The 18224-nt window shown below is 50.5% G+C and overlaps 1 protein-coding gene across 1 annotated transcript in view; it reads right to left on the bottom strand.

Annotated features, from left to right (window-relative positions):
- Positions 1 to 857: 857 nt before the first annotated feature.
- The window catches only part of NELFA (negative elongation factor complex member A), a 24039-nt gene continuing 6672 nt past the window's right edge, over positions 858 to 18224 (bottom strand). The window contains exons 2-11 of the mRNA XM_081946590.1: positions 16385 to 16556; positions 13152 to 13313; positions 12256 to 12345; positions 10630 to 10760; positions 8517 to 8586; positions 7785 to 7873; positions 7326 to 7437; positions 6098 to 6375; positions 5128 to 5227; positions 858 to 4058 (exon numbers count right to left, since the gene is read on the bottom strand). Of these exons, the coding sequence (XP_081802716.1) occupies positions 3874 to 4058; positions 5128 to 5227; positions 6098 to 6375; positions 7326 to 7437; positions 7785 to 7873; positions 8517 to 8586; positions 10630 to 10760; positions 12256 to 12345; positions 13152 to 13313; positions 16385 to 16556 (1389 nt within the window). The 3' untranslated portion in view covers positions 858 to 3873. The remainder of the gene's footprint in view (positions 4059 to 5127; positions 5228 to 6097; positions 6376 to 7325; positions 7438 to 7784; positions 7874 to 8516; positions 8587 to 10629; positions 10761 to 12255; positions 12346 to 13151; positions 13314 to 16384; positions 16557 to 18224) is intronic.

Genomic DNA, 18224 nt, shown 5'->3' with positions numbered 1-18224 from the left:
GGAGATTGGGCATTGGCTTTTCTGATACGCTCACTCACTGGGAAGGTGGAGACAGCAGTCATCCCCACCCTATGAAGTGGTCCAGTCTGAAGTTGGAGGTGTTTCCTTGATGTGACCATAGCAGGTCAGTCTGCGGATCGCATTTGTCATAAAAAGCTGGTGAGGCCAGTGAAGGCGGCGGGATATGCAAATTTCAGATTCAATCCCATTGGAGTTAATCCTTTCATGACTGCTGTCTCCACCTTCCCAGAGAGTGAGCGTATCAGGTAAGCCAACGCCCAATCCCATTCAGTTCTGTTTTCAAGAGTTGCTCTGCTGATGGGCAGGATGAGGGAATCCCAACTTCCAAACTCTTTTTTTTCCAAAGGAGGCTCTTCCTGCCTTCTTTAGGAGTGTTGCAAAGCTACGAACAGAAGTGATGCGTTGTAGAGTTCGACGTGTGTCGTGGAGCAAGACAAACCCTTCAGCAAGGTCTCCTGATAGAAATTATAGGAGAGCCCATGTTACGCTACAGTAGCTAAAACACGGGCTGCCTTTGGACATTACAAATTTTGTTTAAAAACCACCTGAGCTTTCGTGAACTGCATCTTGCTTCCTAAAGTGCCTAGAGAGGTCAGATAGATGGAAGACTTTAAATAGAACCGGGGGACAGAAAAGTCCTTCCCTCAATGCTGTATGTAAACGTTACACCCTTGGAATCGCCAGCAGTCTCTTGGCAGCTCTGGGCTCTTCCATTCGTTCAGCTGGAAGAGGGCCTAGAGAGAAGGAGCCTTTAGTTAGCACATCGTTTGGGCTGGTGCTCGGGACCTGGGTCAAGAATGCCAAATAACACCACCCCTGGGGAAAAAAGAAAAATGTACTTAGAAAAATCTGAACTTTATTACCGATATTATGCCGAAAATAACGTACTCAAGGACATAAGGTTTTGCATTTACATCTGTACAAAAAACAAAATAGATAGAAAACATCTGGCCTGCTCTAGTAGATAGGCAACATTTTAGAAAACAACATTGCTTGTTAAAAAGTTACCAGAATCTCAAGGTCTCGGGGCTCAATTCCTACCTTGCCTTTTCTCTTCCGTTGGTGGTCGGGGGGGGGGAGCAGCTGTTGGGGGGCAGAGTGAGGAAAACCCCAAGGCTGGCAAGGGGGCCCTTTTGCTAATTGACGGGGCAGGAGGGATGCTGCGCGCTTGTTTCAACAATAACTCCAGCTTGCCTGATGCTCGTTGGATACTAGAAATAATCTTACATCTATAGAATTAGGCTCTAAAACATCTCCCCTCCCCCCCACCTCCCTGGGGAAAAAGATCAGAGCCGCGGATAGGACTGGCCATTTATCTTGTTTCTGTCGGAATCAGCACTGAGTTCCTTCTAAGCCAAGCAGGAGAACTGAAGGGCCTGGTTGTTCTGAGCCGCTCCATTCTGCTTGAGCGGGCGCCTGCGGTGTCTCTCGATCCCAGCCCATCTGTGTCCCTTTCCGGCCTGCCTTGGCAGGGCTTCTTCCTAGCCACCTCTGGGCAGTCAGACCTTAACCTACAAAGGCCAGGCACAGCACGACCAGGGATGCGAGAAATCGGGCATCCTGGACAGAGGCATCCCTCCACCTCAATGGACAGCATCGGCACTTGCCAGACCAAACCGGATTTTTAAAAACGGGAGGATGATTTCCCAAGAGCTTAGCAAAGGCAAGGATCTAAGGAGGAGGTCCTCTCAGGACACCCATAGGATTCTTTCTGGGTTGCTTTCACTCCGCCCTTCCTTGCACGGACTCTGAATGAAGAAGGCTTCTAACTCAAGGAAGCGCTCTGGCGGGGGAGGGGGGGCAGGGCAAGCTTTCTCCCTCCCCCGCAGCCCCTCCCCCCCCCCAAGGCAAAGCCGCTCTCAGATATGCCAGCTTCACACAAGCCGTCTTCCTATTTTGAATCCACCTGAGGGAATTCCACCACAGAAGGACTGCATGGCCACCATTCTGTAGTCAAAGCCCTGCCCCATTCTGCCCTCTTCAGATCTCACAGCTATGACACCAGCTGGACCCCTCCCCTTCCGGCTAAATACTAGAGGGGAGGGGAAGGGATTACACCGCCCCTATTTAAGAGCAGAACCACGAACACCTGCTGGTTGGCAGGTCTTCACAAGGATTCTACAGAAAACTGCAGTCTATCTTCAAACCAGGTTTCTGGATAAAAGATGAATTATAATTTACTCCAGAGATGGCCCCGATGGCCCAACAAAAAGTTAATCATGCGTTTGCGTTTGAGCTCCCTAGGGGACATCACGCTGCATGCCAGCAGAAAGGGGGGGGGGGGGCTTCCAACGTTAAAAGAACGCGGCCTCTTAAAATAATCTGAACAAGCCATGTTGATATTGCATAAAACTGACATAAATTTGGTAAAACGAGTCGTTGTTCCAAATGTTGCTTCCAGGTTCCGGTCTGGCTGAAATGTTAAATCAAAGGAAGTTGCAGAAGAACCTCGTGAAACGTCCGTCAGGCTTTCCCCGATTCTGGTTGGCCCACTGAGTAGAATTGAGAAACAAGCCCACCATTCAGGCGGGCTAAAGGCAAACCTGAAAGGCAGCCCATCTCCCCTCTTCCTAGCTTCAGATGCTCCCGAGGGGGCTGGGCACTGTGTTTCCAGCTGCACTTTGGCCAAGCCTTCATTCTTCCTCTCCCTTGACCTTCAACTTCAAGACTATCTCCTACCGTCTACATACTTATACAATTCCAGTGACCAGAGAGAAATTTCTTATTCCTAAAACTCTTCCTCTGCATAAATGATTGAACTCTTGAGCTGCCCATTCTTAGACTTACAGGAGAATCGAGGAGGCCAGAAAGTAAGAAAACGGTTCTAAGGGGCCCTCAGCTGTGGGGGAGGGAGGGGGGCAGGGGGGGTGGGGGGGAGAGGCCTTTGCAATAATGATGTCCCTGCAAGCCACGTCACTCCTGGAGTTCCCCTGCAGCCCTGCCTGGTGAACCAGCTCAGATCCTCCTTCAGCTCCGCTGTCTTCTGACATCCACCAACCTCGCTCTTTAGCAAAGGCCGCTTGGGCAGCCATCCTGCAAGGGGACCCTTTGAGGTCTTGGAATTAGCTGCCTCAGCCTGAAGCCCCCGAGTTCAAAGTCTTGGGATTTAACTATTTGAAGAGCATCGGAAGCCGATGTCACTCATTCAACTTCAACACCAGGGAAGCTAACTCACACTGCGCCACTCAGATTGTAAGCTTTGGGGGGGGTCGCCCTTTTTTACGTGTCCGTCTTAAAAGGTAACCCCTTTATGTGACTAACGCACGGACATACACTCAGGGGGCCGGCTGTTCTCAAGGGAAGGAAGGTTTATTATTTGTGCAATCTTGAGCAGCAGAAGAAAGGGGGGGAAATCATCCTACGGGCTCTTCATGGTGCCTCAGAAATCCCACCCCAAGGAGGGCCGCCCAAAAGGACGGAGGCCACTTGCAGTCAGCTACAAAAAGAGGGGGGGTGGGGGGGACAGAAACGGCCAAACTGGCAGGGCCTATTTTTAACAAGAGAACCGAGAAAGTCAACCGAGTGAGGTCCCTGCCGTGAAATCGGCCTGGTGAAGTGGATTCCTCCCTCTTGGTCTTTTCTCGAGGCAGGCAAATCAAAAGCCCCTTTCCTGCCAAAGTGCTGGAGGCGGTGAGTCACCGCACCCTTCCACAATCCTTCCTACGACAGAGAGACCTGCGCTGCCCTGGCCTCCGGCCTTCCTGCTTTGGCCGAGCGTAGCTGGGACATGGGAGGCTGGTTACAAGGAGTCCTACACGGGGGGAATGTCGTTCTGCTTGAGGTGACACACAACGTACAAGCTGGCTTTATTCTAGGATCTATTTGGTCTACGTCTCCCCGTCACGGAATCCTTTAGGAAACGTTTGTCATGGGCTTGCACTTCGTCAGGCGGTTCCACTCGCCGGTGGCATAGTTCATCTCAAAGATGGTGTCCACCAGCATGGTGGTGCTTCCGGTCCCATCGGCGTTCGGCAGGACCTCCGTGTGCTCACTTAGCTTGATCTGGATGACGTCGCCCTGCTCTTGACAGGGGTTTTCTGGGGAGGAGAAATCAGAGGTTCCAAAATCAGGTCCCTTGGAGGAAACACCATTTAGGAGAAAAACTAAATCCCAGGGAAGAAGATCCTTCCCTGCTGGGGGAACCAGCATCCTTCGGCTGCTCCGTGCTCCTTCCTGCGAGGGCAGCCTTGGAGGACAAATGGCTCTTCGATGAAAGCAGCCTAACCTTCCCAACTACTTTGCTTAAGCTAAGTGCGCATATCGGTCATCACGGGGCCTCTGTAGGCACCATACAGACACTACGTAAAAGGAAACCTTCTTAACTGCTACGTTCTAATTCCTTGGCTGAAAAATTCTGGGAACTAAACTGTTTCCTCAGCAATATTTGTTTAGTGGAACTCCAGGAGAAGACAGGTTGACTGCTTGCGTTTCAATAGAAGGCGGCCTTGCCTTAAAAAGGACCAAAATACTCTATAATAAATTGATTTATAAAACTACACTTTTTCCTATCTAGACCTTTATCTAAATGTTATACAAAAAGACCACTAAATATTATTTTAGATTATCCTTATTCCAAATCAATCAAATTACTTAGCAATTACTGGGCAGTGTCTGGGCTTCAGAGTTTAGTGACCTGTTTAGCGACAGGCAGTCATTGGCACCACAAAGCATGGTTTCCACCGCACACTGAGAGGCACATAAGAGGCACCGAAGAAGAGAACACAAAAAATGATCAGCATCAGAAGATGAACTGCTGGGCTGTGCCACACGATGGCCACAAAACTCCATTCAAGGGCCCACTCCTGCTCTCAACAACCTCAAACCATGAAGTCTGCCTGCCACTGAGATACACAAACATCCTATCAAAGTCAAGCCTTAGGCTTAATATAAACCTATATTGCCCAAGGACCCGCCCAACAGCAGGCTCAACCACCAATCACCCCACCCCACCCCCGGGCAAATCACCAGAAGAACCAATGACAACTCAAGACACTCAGATGAACGCACCGAAAGGCATCAAGGCAACAAATCAGAGACCAGCACTCCAAAAATGGCCCAGTATTCGCTTAGCCATCCTTTGGGGAGGAACGTTGCCCATGTACCCACCTCTGGATCCCGCCATGAATCCCAGGATGAGCATCTTCTCGGGCCTTGTAACTTTGTTCGCCATCTGGAATATTTCATGGGCTGCACACAGTTGTTCCTTCTGCAATGAGTTTCAAGAACATCTTCCATTGAAAACAGCAGGAGGAAATGCTCTCACCATCTTCACCGTTTCCCTCTCACGCCCCCCTCCCCCCCCCCCCCCGCAGCCCTGGTGCTGCCCATTTCCCTGTAAATTGGAACATCTTAATACCTTTCGTCTCACGGAGGCGCATCTGAGGACCCTGGACAATTAGTGATGCAGCCCCATCAGATAATAAAAGGCATCCAAATTTAAATGAGGTTTGTTATTTATAAGCCTTATAAGCTCTATTATAGATTTGAAATGTGGCCCAAGACCACTCCTCTTCTCTCCGCATGGACCAGGCAAGCCAAACGTTTGGACAACCACCATCTGACGGAAAGTGGCTGCCCACAGCTGCTTCCCCTCAATAAATCCATCAATTGGAGGGGAATGACGAGCAGCAGCTGCCTTGCCTGACAGACACGGCCCCCTCCATCCGCTGGCTCTCTTAAAGAACAGAACAAAGCCTACAGACAGGCCTATGATATGCAAAATTATTTCTTGATTGCTTTCCTTGCTTTATTAAATGCATTTGCCACCCCTCCCCCTATCCAGAGCAACTCTGGGTGGCTTAATAATGCTGCCATGCATCCCTAAAAGCCCTGCTAGGGCCACACATTCTGCCACTCTGGCTGCACTAATCCTCCGCGTTTGCATTAGGGTCAGACCTAAACCGTGAAAACCCCGCCCCAAATAGCTACAAAGCAGAAGGCAGACGCGCCTGGCCTGACATTTTCCTCTGGGGAAAACAAATAAGCCCCGGGTGCCTTCTCCTTCCTTCCTTCCTTCCTTCCTTCACATCCACTAAGCCCCAACCGCGGCTGGAGGGGGGCTTCACTAGAGGCTTACTGTGAGCGAGAGACCCTTCTTGGCAGGGGCGTCCTGAGGAGTGGCTGGTGGTCCCTGCATTGCCAGAGAGGTCACAGGAGGAGACACCGGGGACTCAGCGGTTGGGGCTGCCGTTCCTGCTGCCGTTGCTGCCGTTGCCGCGGTGGTAGCAGTCAGGTTCAAGTGACTATTGTACATGGGCATCCGTTGCTTAAACTGAGCCACCGAGAGAGCCGGGGGGGTGGCGGCGGTCGAAGCAGCTGGTTCCTTAGCTTGCAGGGGGTCCCAGATGGAGCCAGCTGGATGTCAGGACAAACAGGCTGTGAGAGTAGAAGGGCTCATTAAGGCATACCTGTCGTATCCCCTCCCTGCTCCTGTTCTCCTCCTCCTCCTCCTCCTTTCTTCTACCGAACTTCGTAGAGCAACGTTACACGTTCGCTTCTTATGCAGCACAAAAAGTCCACGGCCACCACAAATTCCTTTAAAAAGCGTCCCACGTGGGTCATTTTTCCTTAATCTGAATTCTTGTGGCAACCCCCGGCTGGGGCTTTTTTCGGCACAGAATTCTAAGCTGCAAACAGCTGCGTGGAACTAAGAACACATCTACAGGAAAATCATCGACACGTATTCAGACTTCTACGCTGAGGTTGCAAGAGAGAACCCTCCTGGCAAGCCCCAAGACGACCCAGGAGGAACTGAGCCTAGGAAGATCATTTCACAACGGTGACATATTCCCAGAGAAGTCAGGCAATAGCACTAGCAATAGCCCTTAGACTTATATACCGCTTCATAGTGCTTCTACAGCCCTCTCTAAGCGGTTTAGAGTCAGCCTCTTGCCCCCAACAATCTGGGTCCCCATTTTACCCACCTGGGAAGGATGGAAGGCTGAGTCAACCTTGAGCTGGTGAGATTTGAACTGCCAAATTGCAGGCAGCCGGCAGTCAGCAGAAGGAGCCTGAAGTACTGTACTCTAACCACTGTGCCCCCCACAGCTCCTGGCTGCAAACAGTAACTCAGAGTCTCTGTCTCTTTCACCTTCTCCAGGTTCTGCTTCTTCCTCAAATGTTATTTTCATTGTTATCAGAACTTTTTGTTTTGGGACAGGACGTTCTTCAAAGAGAGCAGCCTTCCCATGGTCTCTAAGCCAAATTCTGCAAACCCTTCACGCAACCCTATGTTTAGACTGTCACTTAAACCATCCCCCCAGATGCTGAAGACACAACCGGGGGAGGGGGGGGTTGTCACTGACCTGGCTGGGGGTCAGAACCTGGGACGTAAGAGGAGGACGGCACCGCACTGGGCGCTGCAGGCAGGTAACTGGTAGAAGCAAGCGCCGGGTCGTTGTTCAGGGAAGCAAGTTTCTGCAAAAGGACCAGACACACAAAGCCATCGTGATGACACCGGCCGGCATCAAACTAGTAAACTGTTGTCATTAAAACCATACGAGGAAGAACCTCATCCAGCAAAAGTTAGATTTAAAAGCAGTGGAAACCTAAAAAAAGAAAGGCCCAAATACGTGAAACGGCCTTAAGTGTTGAAAAATATCCTAAAGCTATTCCATATATTCCCTGAGCCTCTCTCCACAAACAAGCCAGGAAAGGAAGCCTGGCCAATCCAAGATCGTCTGACGTTAAGCCCTTGCGGAGCAACTTAAAAGGAGGCTTTTTCCCAGAGACCTCAAAGAAAGTCCTCCCCCTGAAAGCCATACCTGGGTTGAGACGAGCCCAGCCGCGTAATCCGGAGTAGCATTTTCTACGACCGTCTCCTCCTTTGCCTGCTTGGCCACCACGTCCGTATCTACGGGAGGGAAGGAGCAAGGTGATTCCGCTGCTTCAAGGGAAGGAAGGGCCTCCCTCAAGCAGCCTCTTCCCTTCCTTTCAACCCAAGCCAGAATCAGAACATCAGGCAAGCAGGTTGTCTCCACTTACAACCGTCCCTTTAGCAACCGAGGTTACAATGGCACTGGGAAAAGTGACTTACGACCATTCCCCACATTTATGACCACCACAGCATCACCCCCGAGGCCACGTTATCTACTCTCAGACGCTTGAAAACTGGCTCCTATTTATGATGGTCGCAGTGTCCCGGAGTCACGTGATCCCCTTTTGCGACCTTCTGACAAGACAAGCCCAGGGGGAAGCTGGATGTGTTTAACGGCCATATGACTAACAAAACTGTCGTGATTCACTTAACAACTGTGGCCAGAAAGGTTGCAACATCCAGGACTGCCTGTATTGGACCCTCTACTTGGCAACCTTTGATGCTCTGCCTTCCTGATGGGATCCTTCCGTTCTCCGCTCCCCTGAAGCGGGGCCCGTGGGAGAAGCCGCTCCCCGTTTCTGGGGCTCCCCACAAGCAGCCCCCCCCCCCTCAGTCTCAGAGATTCCCGCCCCCACGCCCCTCCCACAGCCGATCCAGGAGAAGGGGCAGTTCAACGCACCTAAAGTCTTCCTTCTTCTTTTCGCCTCCCGCCCAGAATCCACGGCCTTCAGCTCTTTGATGTCTAGGTACTACAAATACAAGAAGGGAAGCTTCACTCTCTCCTCTGTGGCACAGCCAGAGCTTCTCCGTGGGCCCTTTGATCAGCTCTTCCACGCCTGCCTAAAAGTTACAAAGCTGGGGAGACTTTTAGCCCCCGCATTCCTGCTCCCCTTTACTGCACAACACCCACAAACGTTTCTGTGTGGTCAGAAACAGCTTATCAGTCTACGAAATGACTTCTTCCTCTCCTAAAGTTTTTTTCTCAGTCTGCAAAAGCTGCCAGACAAGGCCCACCCCTTTTCTTTGGAGGGCTTATTTTTATCATCACCCGCAGTTAAACTTTACACATGTAACCATAGCCTTTTGCTCCTGGATTTCAGCACTGTCTCCTCAGGGAGTGCTGGGGATGAGGCACACCAAAAGTGCACACTACTCTCTAACTTACAAAATGCACCAAGGCTGGGAAACCTGTTTTATGAATTGTATCGGTCTCAAAACGACACAGACAAAAATGATTTTAGCAAACAGGAATGTAGAAGCCAAAAAACAAAAGGCAAGTGGGATTGGTTCCCTCTATACCCGTGATGGCGAACCTATGGCATGCAGAGCCATGTCTCCTGGCACGCAAAGCCATCACCAGTTGCTCTTCCGGGTTCGGGCACAGCAGCCAGCTGGTCTTCACGTACATTGGGGTGCCAGAAAACAGAAGAGGAGCCGCGCGGTGCAAATGCGCACACCAGGAAAATGATCTTGTTTTCAGTGTGCACATGCACGTTGGCCGTTTGGTGATCTGGTTCCTGGTGCACATGCGCAGGCAAAAAACACCAACAGGAAGAGCAAGGGCCGCGCGTGCCAAAAGACGTGGAGAGGGGATCCCAGCTGTCGCTTAGAAGCCTGCTTGGGCCGGGAAGGGGGGGGGAGGGAAGCTCGGGCCCGCCCATCCTCGCCACCGCCACCCCTTCAGCCCTGGCCCGGGACACCTTGGCAACGCTCGCCTCACACAGCAGCAAAGTGTGTGTTGTGTGTGTATGTGTAACGGGGGTTGGCTGGGACCGATCAGCTGAGAGGCTGGCAAAGAAGCAGCTCTCGGAGGAAGAAGGCAGGGATGCTGGCTGGCATGTGCTTCCCCCTCCCTGCTGGTTGCAGCCCAGGCCCCGCCTGCCCTGCTTAGCTGAAAGTGGGGAGGGAGCAAGCCGCGATGAGCAGTGAGGGAAATGAGCACCGGCCACTATCCCTGCTTTCTTCCTCCGAGAGCCGCGGCAGTGGGGAAGACTTCTTTGCCAGCCTCTCAGGTCATTGGTCCCATCCAGCCCGTTACACACACACACACACTGCTTGTTGCCATGCAAGGTGAGCGCTGCTGGGGAGAAATCAGGAGAAGGGGGGGGGGGGAGAAGGCCATCCCTAGCAGAAGTTTGTTTTCTTCTCCCCCTCCCAGATTTCTCCCCAGTAGCGCTTGTATCACGCAGCAACAAGCAGTGTGTGTATTTTATTTATTTATTTATTTCTTAGATTTTTAGACCGCCCCCTCTCCCAGAAAGGGACTCGTGTGTGTGCGCGCATGTGCAGTTGGGTGGGGAATTGAGTGGGCACCGGGGGGGGGGGGGTTGCAGTAGCAAGCGTGCACGCAATTCTGGCACGCCGTAAAAAAAAGGCTCGCCATCACTGCTCTATACTAACACTATAGGAGTCCCAATTCCTCATGAAAAGGATTACTTTTCTTGTATGAAGCACTTCAGATATAAAGGCTCCCCTTACTTACTTTTAGGGGTGCTCCTTCAATCATCTCCCCTTTCTAATGGAAACATGTTTGCATGGAAATCCTGAACTGCACAAGCAGCCATTCAGACAGATTACGAAACAACACATTATGAGGCACAAGGGAGCTCCAGTGAAATGCCAAATTACATTGAGGCCAGGCCTTGTGCTTGGAACGACCGAAGGGAGAAGCTTCTAAAACTGCAAACAAGAACTAGGTCTTTGTGATGAGAAGCAGCACAGGTTCCACAGGAGGTCACTGGCCTGTGCGAGGAGGAGGAGGGAGGAGGGAGGAGGAGAAAATGTGCAGGTACCTTGACGCCTCTCTCCTTGCACAGAGGCACTTTGGAGGAGAGGATGGGGGTCCGGTTCCCTGTGGGGCTGAAGACGATGGGGGCGGTGGGCGTCCTGAAGGGCGCTTGCTTTGGTATTCCTTTGAGCGGAGCTGCAGACAGAGAGGGGAAGGAGTTAAGGCAGGGCACCTTCCTGTCCATTTCCAGTGAAATCTTTGAAATATTACCGGCTCTGTGTTCGAACTCCCTCCATGCCCTGGGAGCTCTCGTTTTTAAGATTCAACTAAAACATTACAGCAGAAACCCCAGGTTGTCCCGAAACGTCTGTGAAGGTCAGAAGGCGCATGATGGCCTCTCTGAAGCCAGATCCCCCCACCCAAGGGTCACAGAGCTCCCATCGATCCTGATAGGCTGCTCAGGTGAGCCTGGGAATAAGAGGCCCCCGGAAGAGGCTTCAGATACCAAATCGAGGGGCTTCCAGGAAACTTCCTTCTGCCTCAAGAACTCTGCCACGAGGAAGATCCTGACCCGGGGAGCCCCCGTCTCTTCCAAGGGGCCTCCGGGAAGGCCAGAGGAGAGGCCATCATACAAGAACTTCCTCTTGCAGGGACCCCAGAATAGGGGATCCTTCCAGTTATTATCCTTCCTTGTAAGGAGAAGCCATGACGATGACGGCCACCATCCATCTTACGCTGACTGCCAGGCTCCTGCCGTCGGCTGTCCTATGCAATCCAGATGATGGCAAAAAGAAACTTCTGGAAGGACAGCAACAGAGGACAAAGTGCACAGTGCTTGCTGACCTGACGCCTTCCTTCTGTGGACCTGAAGCTGCAGTAGAGAGCTGTTCTTCCAGGAGGAGGAGGAGGACAGCCCGAGATAGAACTTCCCCAGGATCTTGATACTGACCAGCTCTTCCCAAGGGAGACCCTTTGGGTCTTATCTGGGGCAACGGAAGCACCGGTCAAGCCTTCTGCCCCGATGGAGGGGTTTTACTCTGACCGGTAAGAAACTGCCAAACTTCCTCCAGCACAGATCTGGTATCGCATGTAAAAATGTTCACCCCACAAGTAATCAGGCAAGAGGCTCCTTCTTCTCCTGACAGGCTCTGACGCAGTGAGGATGAATTAAGGCTCCCCAAAATGTACCCTTTGAGCCCCGTTGCTGCTTGTGGAAGAGGCTGGGCTCCTCCTAAAGCGAGTGGCCCTCTTTAGGAGGAGAGGAGGGACGCAAGGCCACCCGTCCATCCGCGGGCTGAGATCCCGTTTCCTTCCTTGGGGGAACCTTCCCATCCCTGGGACCGCTTGGGAGAAAAGACGCTGGCAGCCACGGGCGCCTTATAGAGCCCAAGACAGCCGGCTTCCCTTTGGGTGGCAGGTGCCCCCTCGACAGCAACGGAGGAGGACATTTCCAGTCCCAAAGAGGGACTTTCTCACAGCCACCGGTGCTCAACGCTGCTTGTCTTTCACCCAAAAGCAAGAGATTGAGCTGGCAAACTGGATGAGGGCCCCCCGGCTTTCTCTGCCCATAAACCTACTGCTGCCTTCGTTATATCCACCCAGGGACCCTCGGGTGGCACTTTCTGTATTGCCAATTTATCTTAAGGCTCAAAGCAGTTGCGTATAAAATGAGAGAAAAATGAGAACCTACTTGTTGTGTCAATCTTCTTCACCAATCCTCTTCCTTTGGCATGGAAAGCTACTCCAGCCGTCTTCTTCAGCTGTTGCGCAGTTTCAGCAGCTAAAGAAATTATGTAAATCTATTTAGCATCCAACTTTAAAAGAAAGAAAATCACACATTAATTTCAAAGAAAGCTTTTAATGCAGTAATTAACTTGACTCTATCCAAAAAGAAGATAATCTAAAGCACTTCCTTTTTTGCACACCGGGGGTGGATGGGTGGGTGTCTTTTTAATGGAACAGAACAGGACAGAAGAGAACAGACTACTTTCTAAGACAGTCAGATGCAAATAAGGAAGATTTTTTTACTTGAGAAGTTTTGTAAAAGAAATCAAACATTTGTAGAGGTTTTATTTTGTCACTCAGACATGAAAAAGCCTATTTATTGCTCAAACAATAATAATAATAATAATAATAATAATAATAATAATAATAATAATAATAATAATAATAATAATAATAATAATAATAATAATAATAATAATATTTATTTCTTAGCCGCACCCTCTCCCGAAGGACTCGGGGCGGCGTACAACAAAACATAGGAAATAAATATATCGACATACATATAACAAAACATATACCAAGACATATATACGACATATACAAGGAGGAGGTGAACTGATAGATAAAAACAAGTAAAAACACAATGTTTAAAAACCCCTAAATAAATTGAATGCAATTAAAATACCCCAAATAAAAAATACCTCTCTACTGCATTGGGGTCCCTGCCCTCTGTCATAAATCACTTCTTTTAGTTGTGTTTAGTTAGGGTTGTGTTAAGTCGAGCTACTCTGTGCCTGCTTCTCCTCTACTCCTGGGAGTAGAGCCACTGGGCCGGGGGGGGGGGGGGGGGGGCTTACTTACACTTCTGCAGGAGCTCCGCTCGCAGAGTGGCACTTTTGGGCTTCCGCTTCAACTGGAAGTGCTTGACGGGAGGCGTGAAGGGTCCGGCCAAGGTGGTCAAGGCGTTTTTGTTTAAGTACTGGCATTCCAAAGGCAACATGGCTGAGGATTCACAATCGCTCACTAGATCAAAATACAGAATTTGCAAGTGTCAAACAAGAAGAGTTGGCGTTTGGGACGATGGGAGCATCCCGCCGCAATGCAAACGAAAAAGAGGGGCCCTCCTCCCTCTGGGCCCCCTAATGAAGAGCTGCAAAGCGGCGAGGAAGACCCTCCCTCGTCAAGAACAGAGAGGGGGGGGTGTTTGATGCCCGGTGGGAGGTGCTCAAAGGACCCGAGGGAAGGTGAGGGTGGGAGAGGTTGCCCTGAAATGTGGGCAGAAAGCACTGGAGGGGGACGGTTAAGAGGCAGGCTTTTAGTGGGCACAAGGGATGGTTGGCTGCCTATGGCTGGCGTGGACACCGTGTACGTGAAGGCTGTGATCGAGGGCTGCCATAGAAATGCCCCGCCCGTCATGGTGAGTTCCAATGGGATGTATAAATGGCAAGGGCAGGATGGGAGGGGGAGGAGGAAAGTGGCTAGAATTAGACTCCAGAAACAAGAAGGCTGGGCTCCCACTGAGCATGAGACAGGTAGGGGAAAGTATGGCGGGGGCCACTGGGGTGACCGTTACAAGAGAGAGGGGCCCTCTCCACGGGGAGGGGCCACAATCCTGACCCCCTTTCCCTCCAGAGAGCCACAGGGCTCCAAACCCTGCCTGTCTTTTGCAAAGAAATCAGAGGTTTTCTTCTGCTTATTCAGAGCCTTCAGATATTCTTGGGCGCCTTTTCCTGTGTTTTAATCCTGTATTTGCATGGAGTGTTACAGGAGAGGAAGCAACTGGGAAGGTGCCCCAAGAGGTGGGGGCCAAAGAAGAAAATAATCACAAGGAGACATGACCAAGCCTGAGCCTATTCCTCCTTATGGACTCCTGACCATTGGGGGCTCTGGCCAGATGGGCCAGGCCAGGCACCCACAGGCTCAGCAGAGGATTCGGGAGGGGGGGGCTGCTCATAAGGAAGCAGAGGGGGTCATCAGTGGCAGGAGTTCCACCACTTTGGGCCTTTTGGGCGGGGGAGAAGGAGGGGAAGCTACACTGAGCTGATAGTAACTCAGGTCAACCACGTGATACAAAGAGCAGCGCAACACCTGCTGCAAAGGTGAATACAGAGTTATTATTTATGTCCATTGACAAATTCAAGGTAAGGAAACAATTCCTAGGTCAGACCCAGGCCTTTGGACAGCCTTCCAATGAGTATTCCAAGTTACCTTCAACTCAGTGTTGACCCCTGGTAACTGCCTGGGCAAATCCCTGCCGTTTCCTTGGAAGGATTTCCATTGCCTCCTTCCCGGGGCTGAGACAAAGGGACTGGCCCAAGGTCACTCGGCTGGCTTTAGGCGGCAGGCAGGACTAAAGGCCCGCAGCTTGTTTCCTTAACCACAAGACCGAGTTGGCTGCGTATTAAAATCAGCCCAGCTGTATGTTATATACAAACACGGAGCATCACGTGTGTGCAATTCCATTAGACATTTCTAAAGCCGTGCAGTGCTACACACAGAATGCAACAGATCACACAAAGCTAAAGCAGTCATTCTAGTTTGCACCAATCGTGCCTCCTTGCACCGAAAAACCAAGAAGAGTCACCCCCGGCTGTTCTTTCGGACACAGGAAAAGCTCCAGCTATTTGTACCTCCCCCTCCCCCCCCCCGAATAGACTGATACAGGGAAGCAATTTTAAACTTTGAAGAAGGGCCCCCTGTTCCTCAGCCCTGCTTGCCAGACGTAAGAGAAGGAGCAACATCGAAGTGTCCAGAGAAGCCCCCCTGTCCTTCTGCCAAGTGTCCCCGGGTCCCTTTGCACAGATACTGGCAAACCTTTAGCACTAGAGCAGCGATGGCAAACCTTTTTTGGCTCGTGTGCCACAAGTGGGGGGAGCGCAGGGGGGGCGTGTGCGGGCGTGCCGCACCCATAATGCAACGCGCGACCCCCCCCCAGTGCGCATGCGTGCACAATGTGCGACACTCCCCCCATTTTTACATGCTTTTTTCGCCCTCCCCAGGCTCCAGAGGCTTTATAGGAGCCTGGGGAGGGCGAAAAGAGCCTCCCCCGCCCCCACGGAGGCCCTCCGGAGGCTTCAGGGACCGTCCGGAGGCTTCCCTGAAGCCTTCGGAGCGCATAAGACCACCCTCCGAGCAAACCGGAAGTGACTTCTGGTTTGCTCGGAGGGTGGTTTTAAGCGTTCAAAAGGCTTCAGGGAAGCCTCCGGACGGTCCCTGAAGCCTCCAGGGGGGCGGGGGGCTCTTTTCGCCCTCCCCAGGCTCCTATGAAGCCTCTGGAGCCTGGGGAAGGCGAAAAATAGCTTTTAAAAAGGTGAACTCAGATGGCCAGCGCGCGCCTGTGCGCTGGCCAGCTGACAGGGCAGCGCCTCACGTGCCCTGACAAATGGCTCCGCGTGCCGCTTGTGGCATGCGTGCCATAGGTTCGCCATCACTGCACTAGAGGGTACCTGGCACCTGGCCACCATAGACACACTGCCCTTGGCACATCCTTTTTTGTCACCGGATCCTAAACAGGGTTGCCGAGAGAGAGAGAAACGCTTTCTCTTCCACTCAAGCCATTCTTGTGCCAGTTCTGCACAATCCCTTCCTGGCGCGTGCCCTGGGCATCCTGCCAGCCTCCTGCTTACTCACTTCCTGGTTCCAAACAGGCTCTCTGGCATCCCATCCATCCGTTGCTCCGGAGGCCGCGGGAGAAGACGGCTGAACTGGGGGAACCTGTTTGCCTCCGCTTGAGACGCTCTCTAGTAATCCACCAAAGGCCGACCGGGGAGAGCCGGGCTGGGAAAGCAGCTTTCAGGAAGGACCCCCCAAAGCTGCCCCTTGATCACAGCGCTGGAGGGAGGCAGCTTCATCCACAGGGGGCCATTCAGGCAGCGGAGGGAATCAGCCAGAGATCAGAGGCCGCCTGCTTCTGTGGTTTCTCTCACTACCCAGGGGGGCTCTGTTGAATAAGCCCGATCTGTTCCGAAGCTATTTGCAAATGATACGCTGTGTGTTTTACCTTTGGTTAATAATCCACAGACCTTCCCTCCCAAAGGAGCTTTTTCCGTGCAACGTCAAAGCTGCGGTTTGAGTGGAAAGAGGGAGACGGTTACCTTTTTCACGCAGTTCTCCTAAGATATCCTGGACATTGGGATTCTGCTCTTCCAGATCAAGGTTAAGGGAGCCAACATCTGGAAAGGATTTCAAAATATCAGCCACCATTAACACCCAGGGGTCTGGATCCAAAGTAGCCAGCTGGATAATTTCGGTCAGGGCGCCTTTCATCTAATGAGAAAGAAAGAAAAATGAAGAGTGGAACGCTCAAAATCAGTTGGAACTTTTTTTCCGTAGCTCTCCAGGACAGACTCATCCCTTCATCCCTCAATGAATTAGGATCCAGGCCGTGCAGAGACCCAGGAGCAGAGCTTCTCATCCCAACACCGGCTCCACCCCGTTCTCACCCTCCATGCAATGAACAGCCAGCAAGGGGGGAGAGGGGGGAGACACAACTCCTCTGCAGCAGCACCCCAATAAAGCTTCCATCTGACAGAATCGCCAACATTTTCAACATATGACTGAAATACTGAAACAACTGCTTTATAATAGAGCTGCAATCTATTTTCAAAGTAATAAACAAAACAACGCTGCATAAAATCCATGAGACTATTTTGAGTCCTCGTTGTCTGGCTGCAGGACTCCAGAATCCTAACTAGACTGGCCTTTCATTGTTGGAGCCTCCTTTCTGAGAACCCACGAACTGAATCTGGGAGATTTATCAGTAAATTATGCTCTTTAATCTACCTACTGTCAAACACGACGCAAAGGCCGTGAGAAGCCGAGAAGGGCATCTATTTGTTTAAAGAACAGACATTCGTTTTTGCAGCTGGTAGAAACTGCCATCTGCAGGTTTCCCCCTCAACAGAAAAGTTTCAGACTAGATATGAAACAGGTGAAAAGTACTATGCTGCAGTCCATCATTAGCTTTATCATAACACTTCATGAAAATGAAAATTAGCTTTTTATAGCTGGCATGTTTTGGCAGGTAACCAAGAAAATTCATCTCAGAGAGAAGCATCAACTGGACTTCATCAAACTCTTAACTCAGGCAAGTCAAGGAGATGAAAGTGATCCAAATTCTTAGGCCTGTTCCTATATAAATGTTTTTTATGGTGTAATTATTATTAGGTTTAGCTACCTGCCAAATGTCATTTTATGCCCTCATTTCGTTCTGGTGTTGGTTTTTTTCCCCAATTCATATGGATAAATACATATTCGGCATCTGTTTAATCTATCCTTTCAAACAAGTTTTAAGTTTTCTTTAACTGCCTTCCTCCTCTTCTCGCAAGTGAGCTACCATGGTAATCAAAACTATCTTTTCCTTTTTTTGTAAACTGAGGATGAAGCAACCTTCGAGGCAGAGATTAAAAAGCTGCTTTTCCCAAAACAACCAAAGGTGAAAGAGTTTGCATGCTTTCTCCACTTTGGCTACAAATGCAGATGACAATTATGTCACAAGGCAAAGAAGGAAAACGTAAACAAGGTCCAGTTGAGCATAGAGAGTTCATGAATTCTAAAATATTTTACATATTCTGCAATCCCACAATCCAATATTTCAATTTCTGCTCTTATAGCAGTCCAAATGTCTTTCACAATGAATAATTTGAAAAAGAAAATATCCTTATTTACTGTACAGCATGGCATAATCAATAAGTTTATACAATTGCCATGTATTATTATTTTCCAATTTGCAGTTGCAGTTAACATTATTCAATTATTTCCCCTCCCATTGCCCAAAATTTGCAGAAAAAAATACCTTGCTCCTGAATTTTAAATGTCTCTGGAGATTCTCAACCATCATCCAGGTCATGGTTGTCCCAAAAGATAACTGGGCTTTCTGGGGGTTTTTTCCCCTTTGAAAACATTTCATTTCTCATCCCAGAAGCTTCTTCAGTT

This window comes from Natrix helvetica, assembly GCF_964273705.1.
Source record: "Natrix helvetica genome assembly, chromosome: 3".
Taxonomy (NCBI): domain Eukaryota; kingdom Metazoa; phylum Chordata; class Lepidosauria; order Squamata; family Natricidae; genus Natrix; species Natrix helvetica.
Note: the sequence above shows the minus strand (reverse complement) of the source record. Positions and strands in the feature narration are given on the sequence as shown.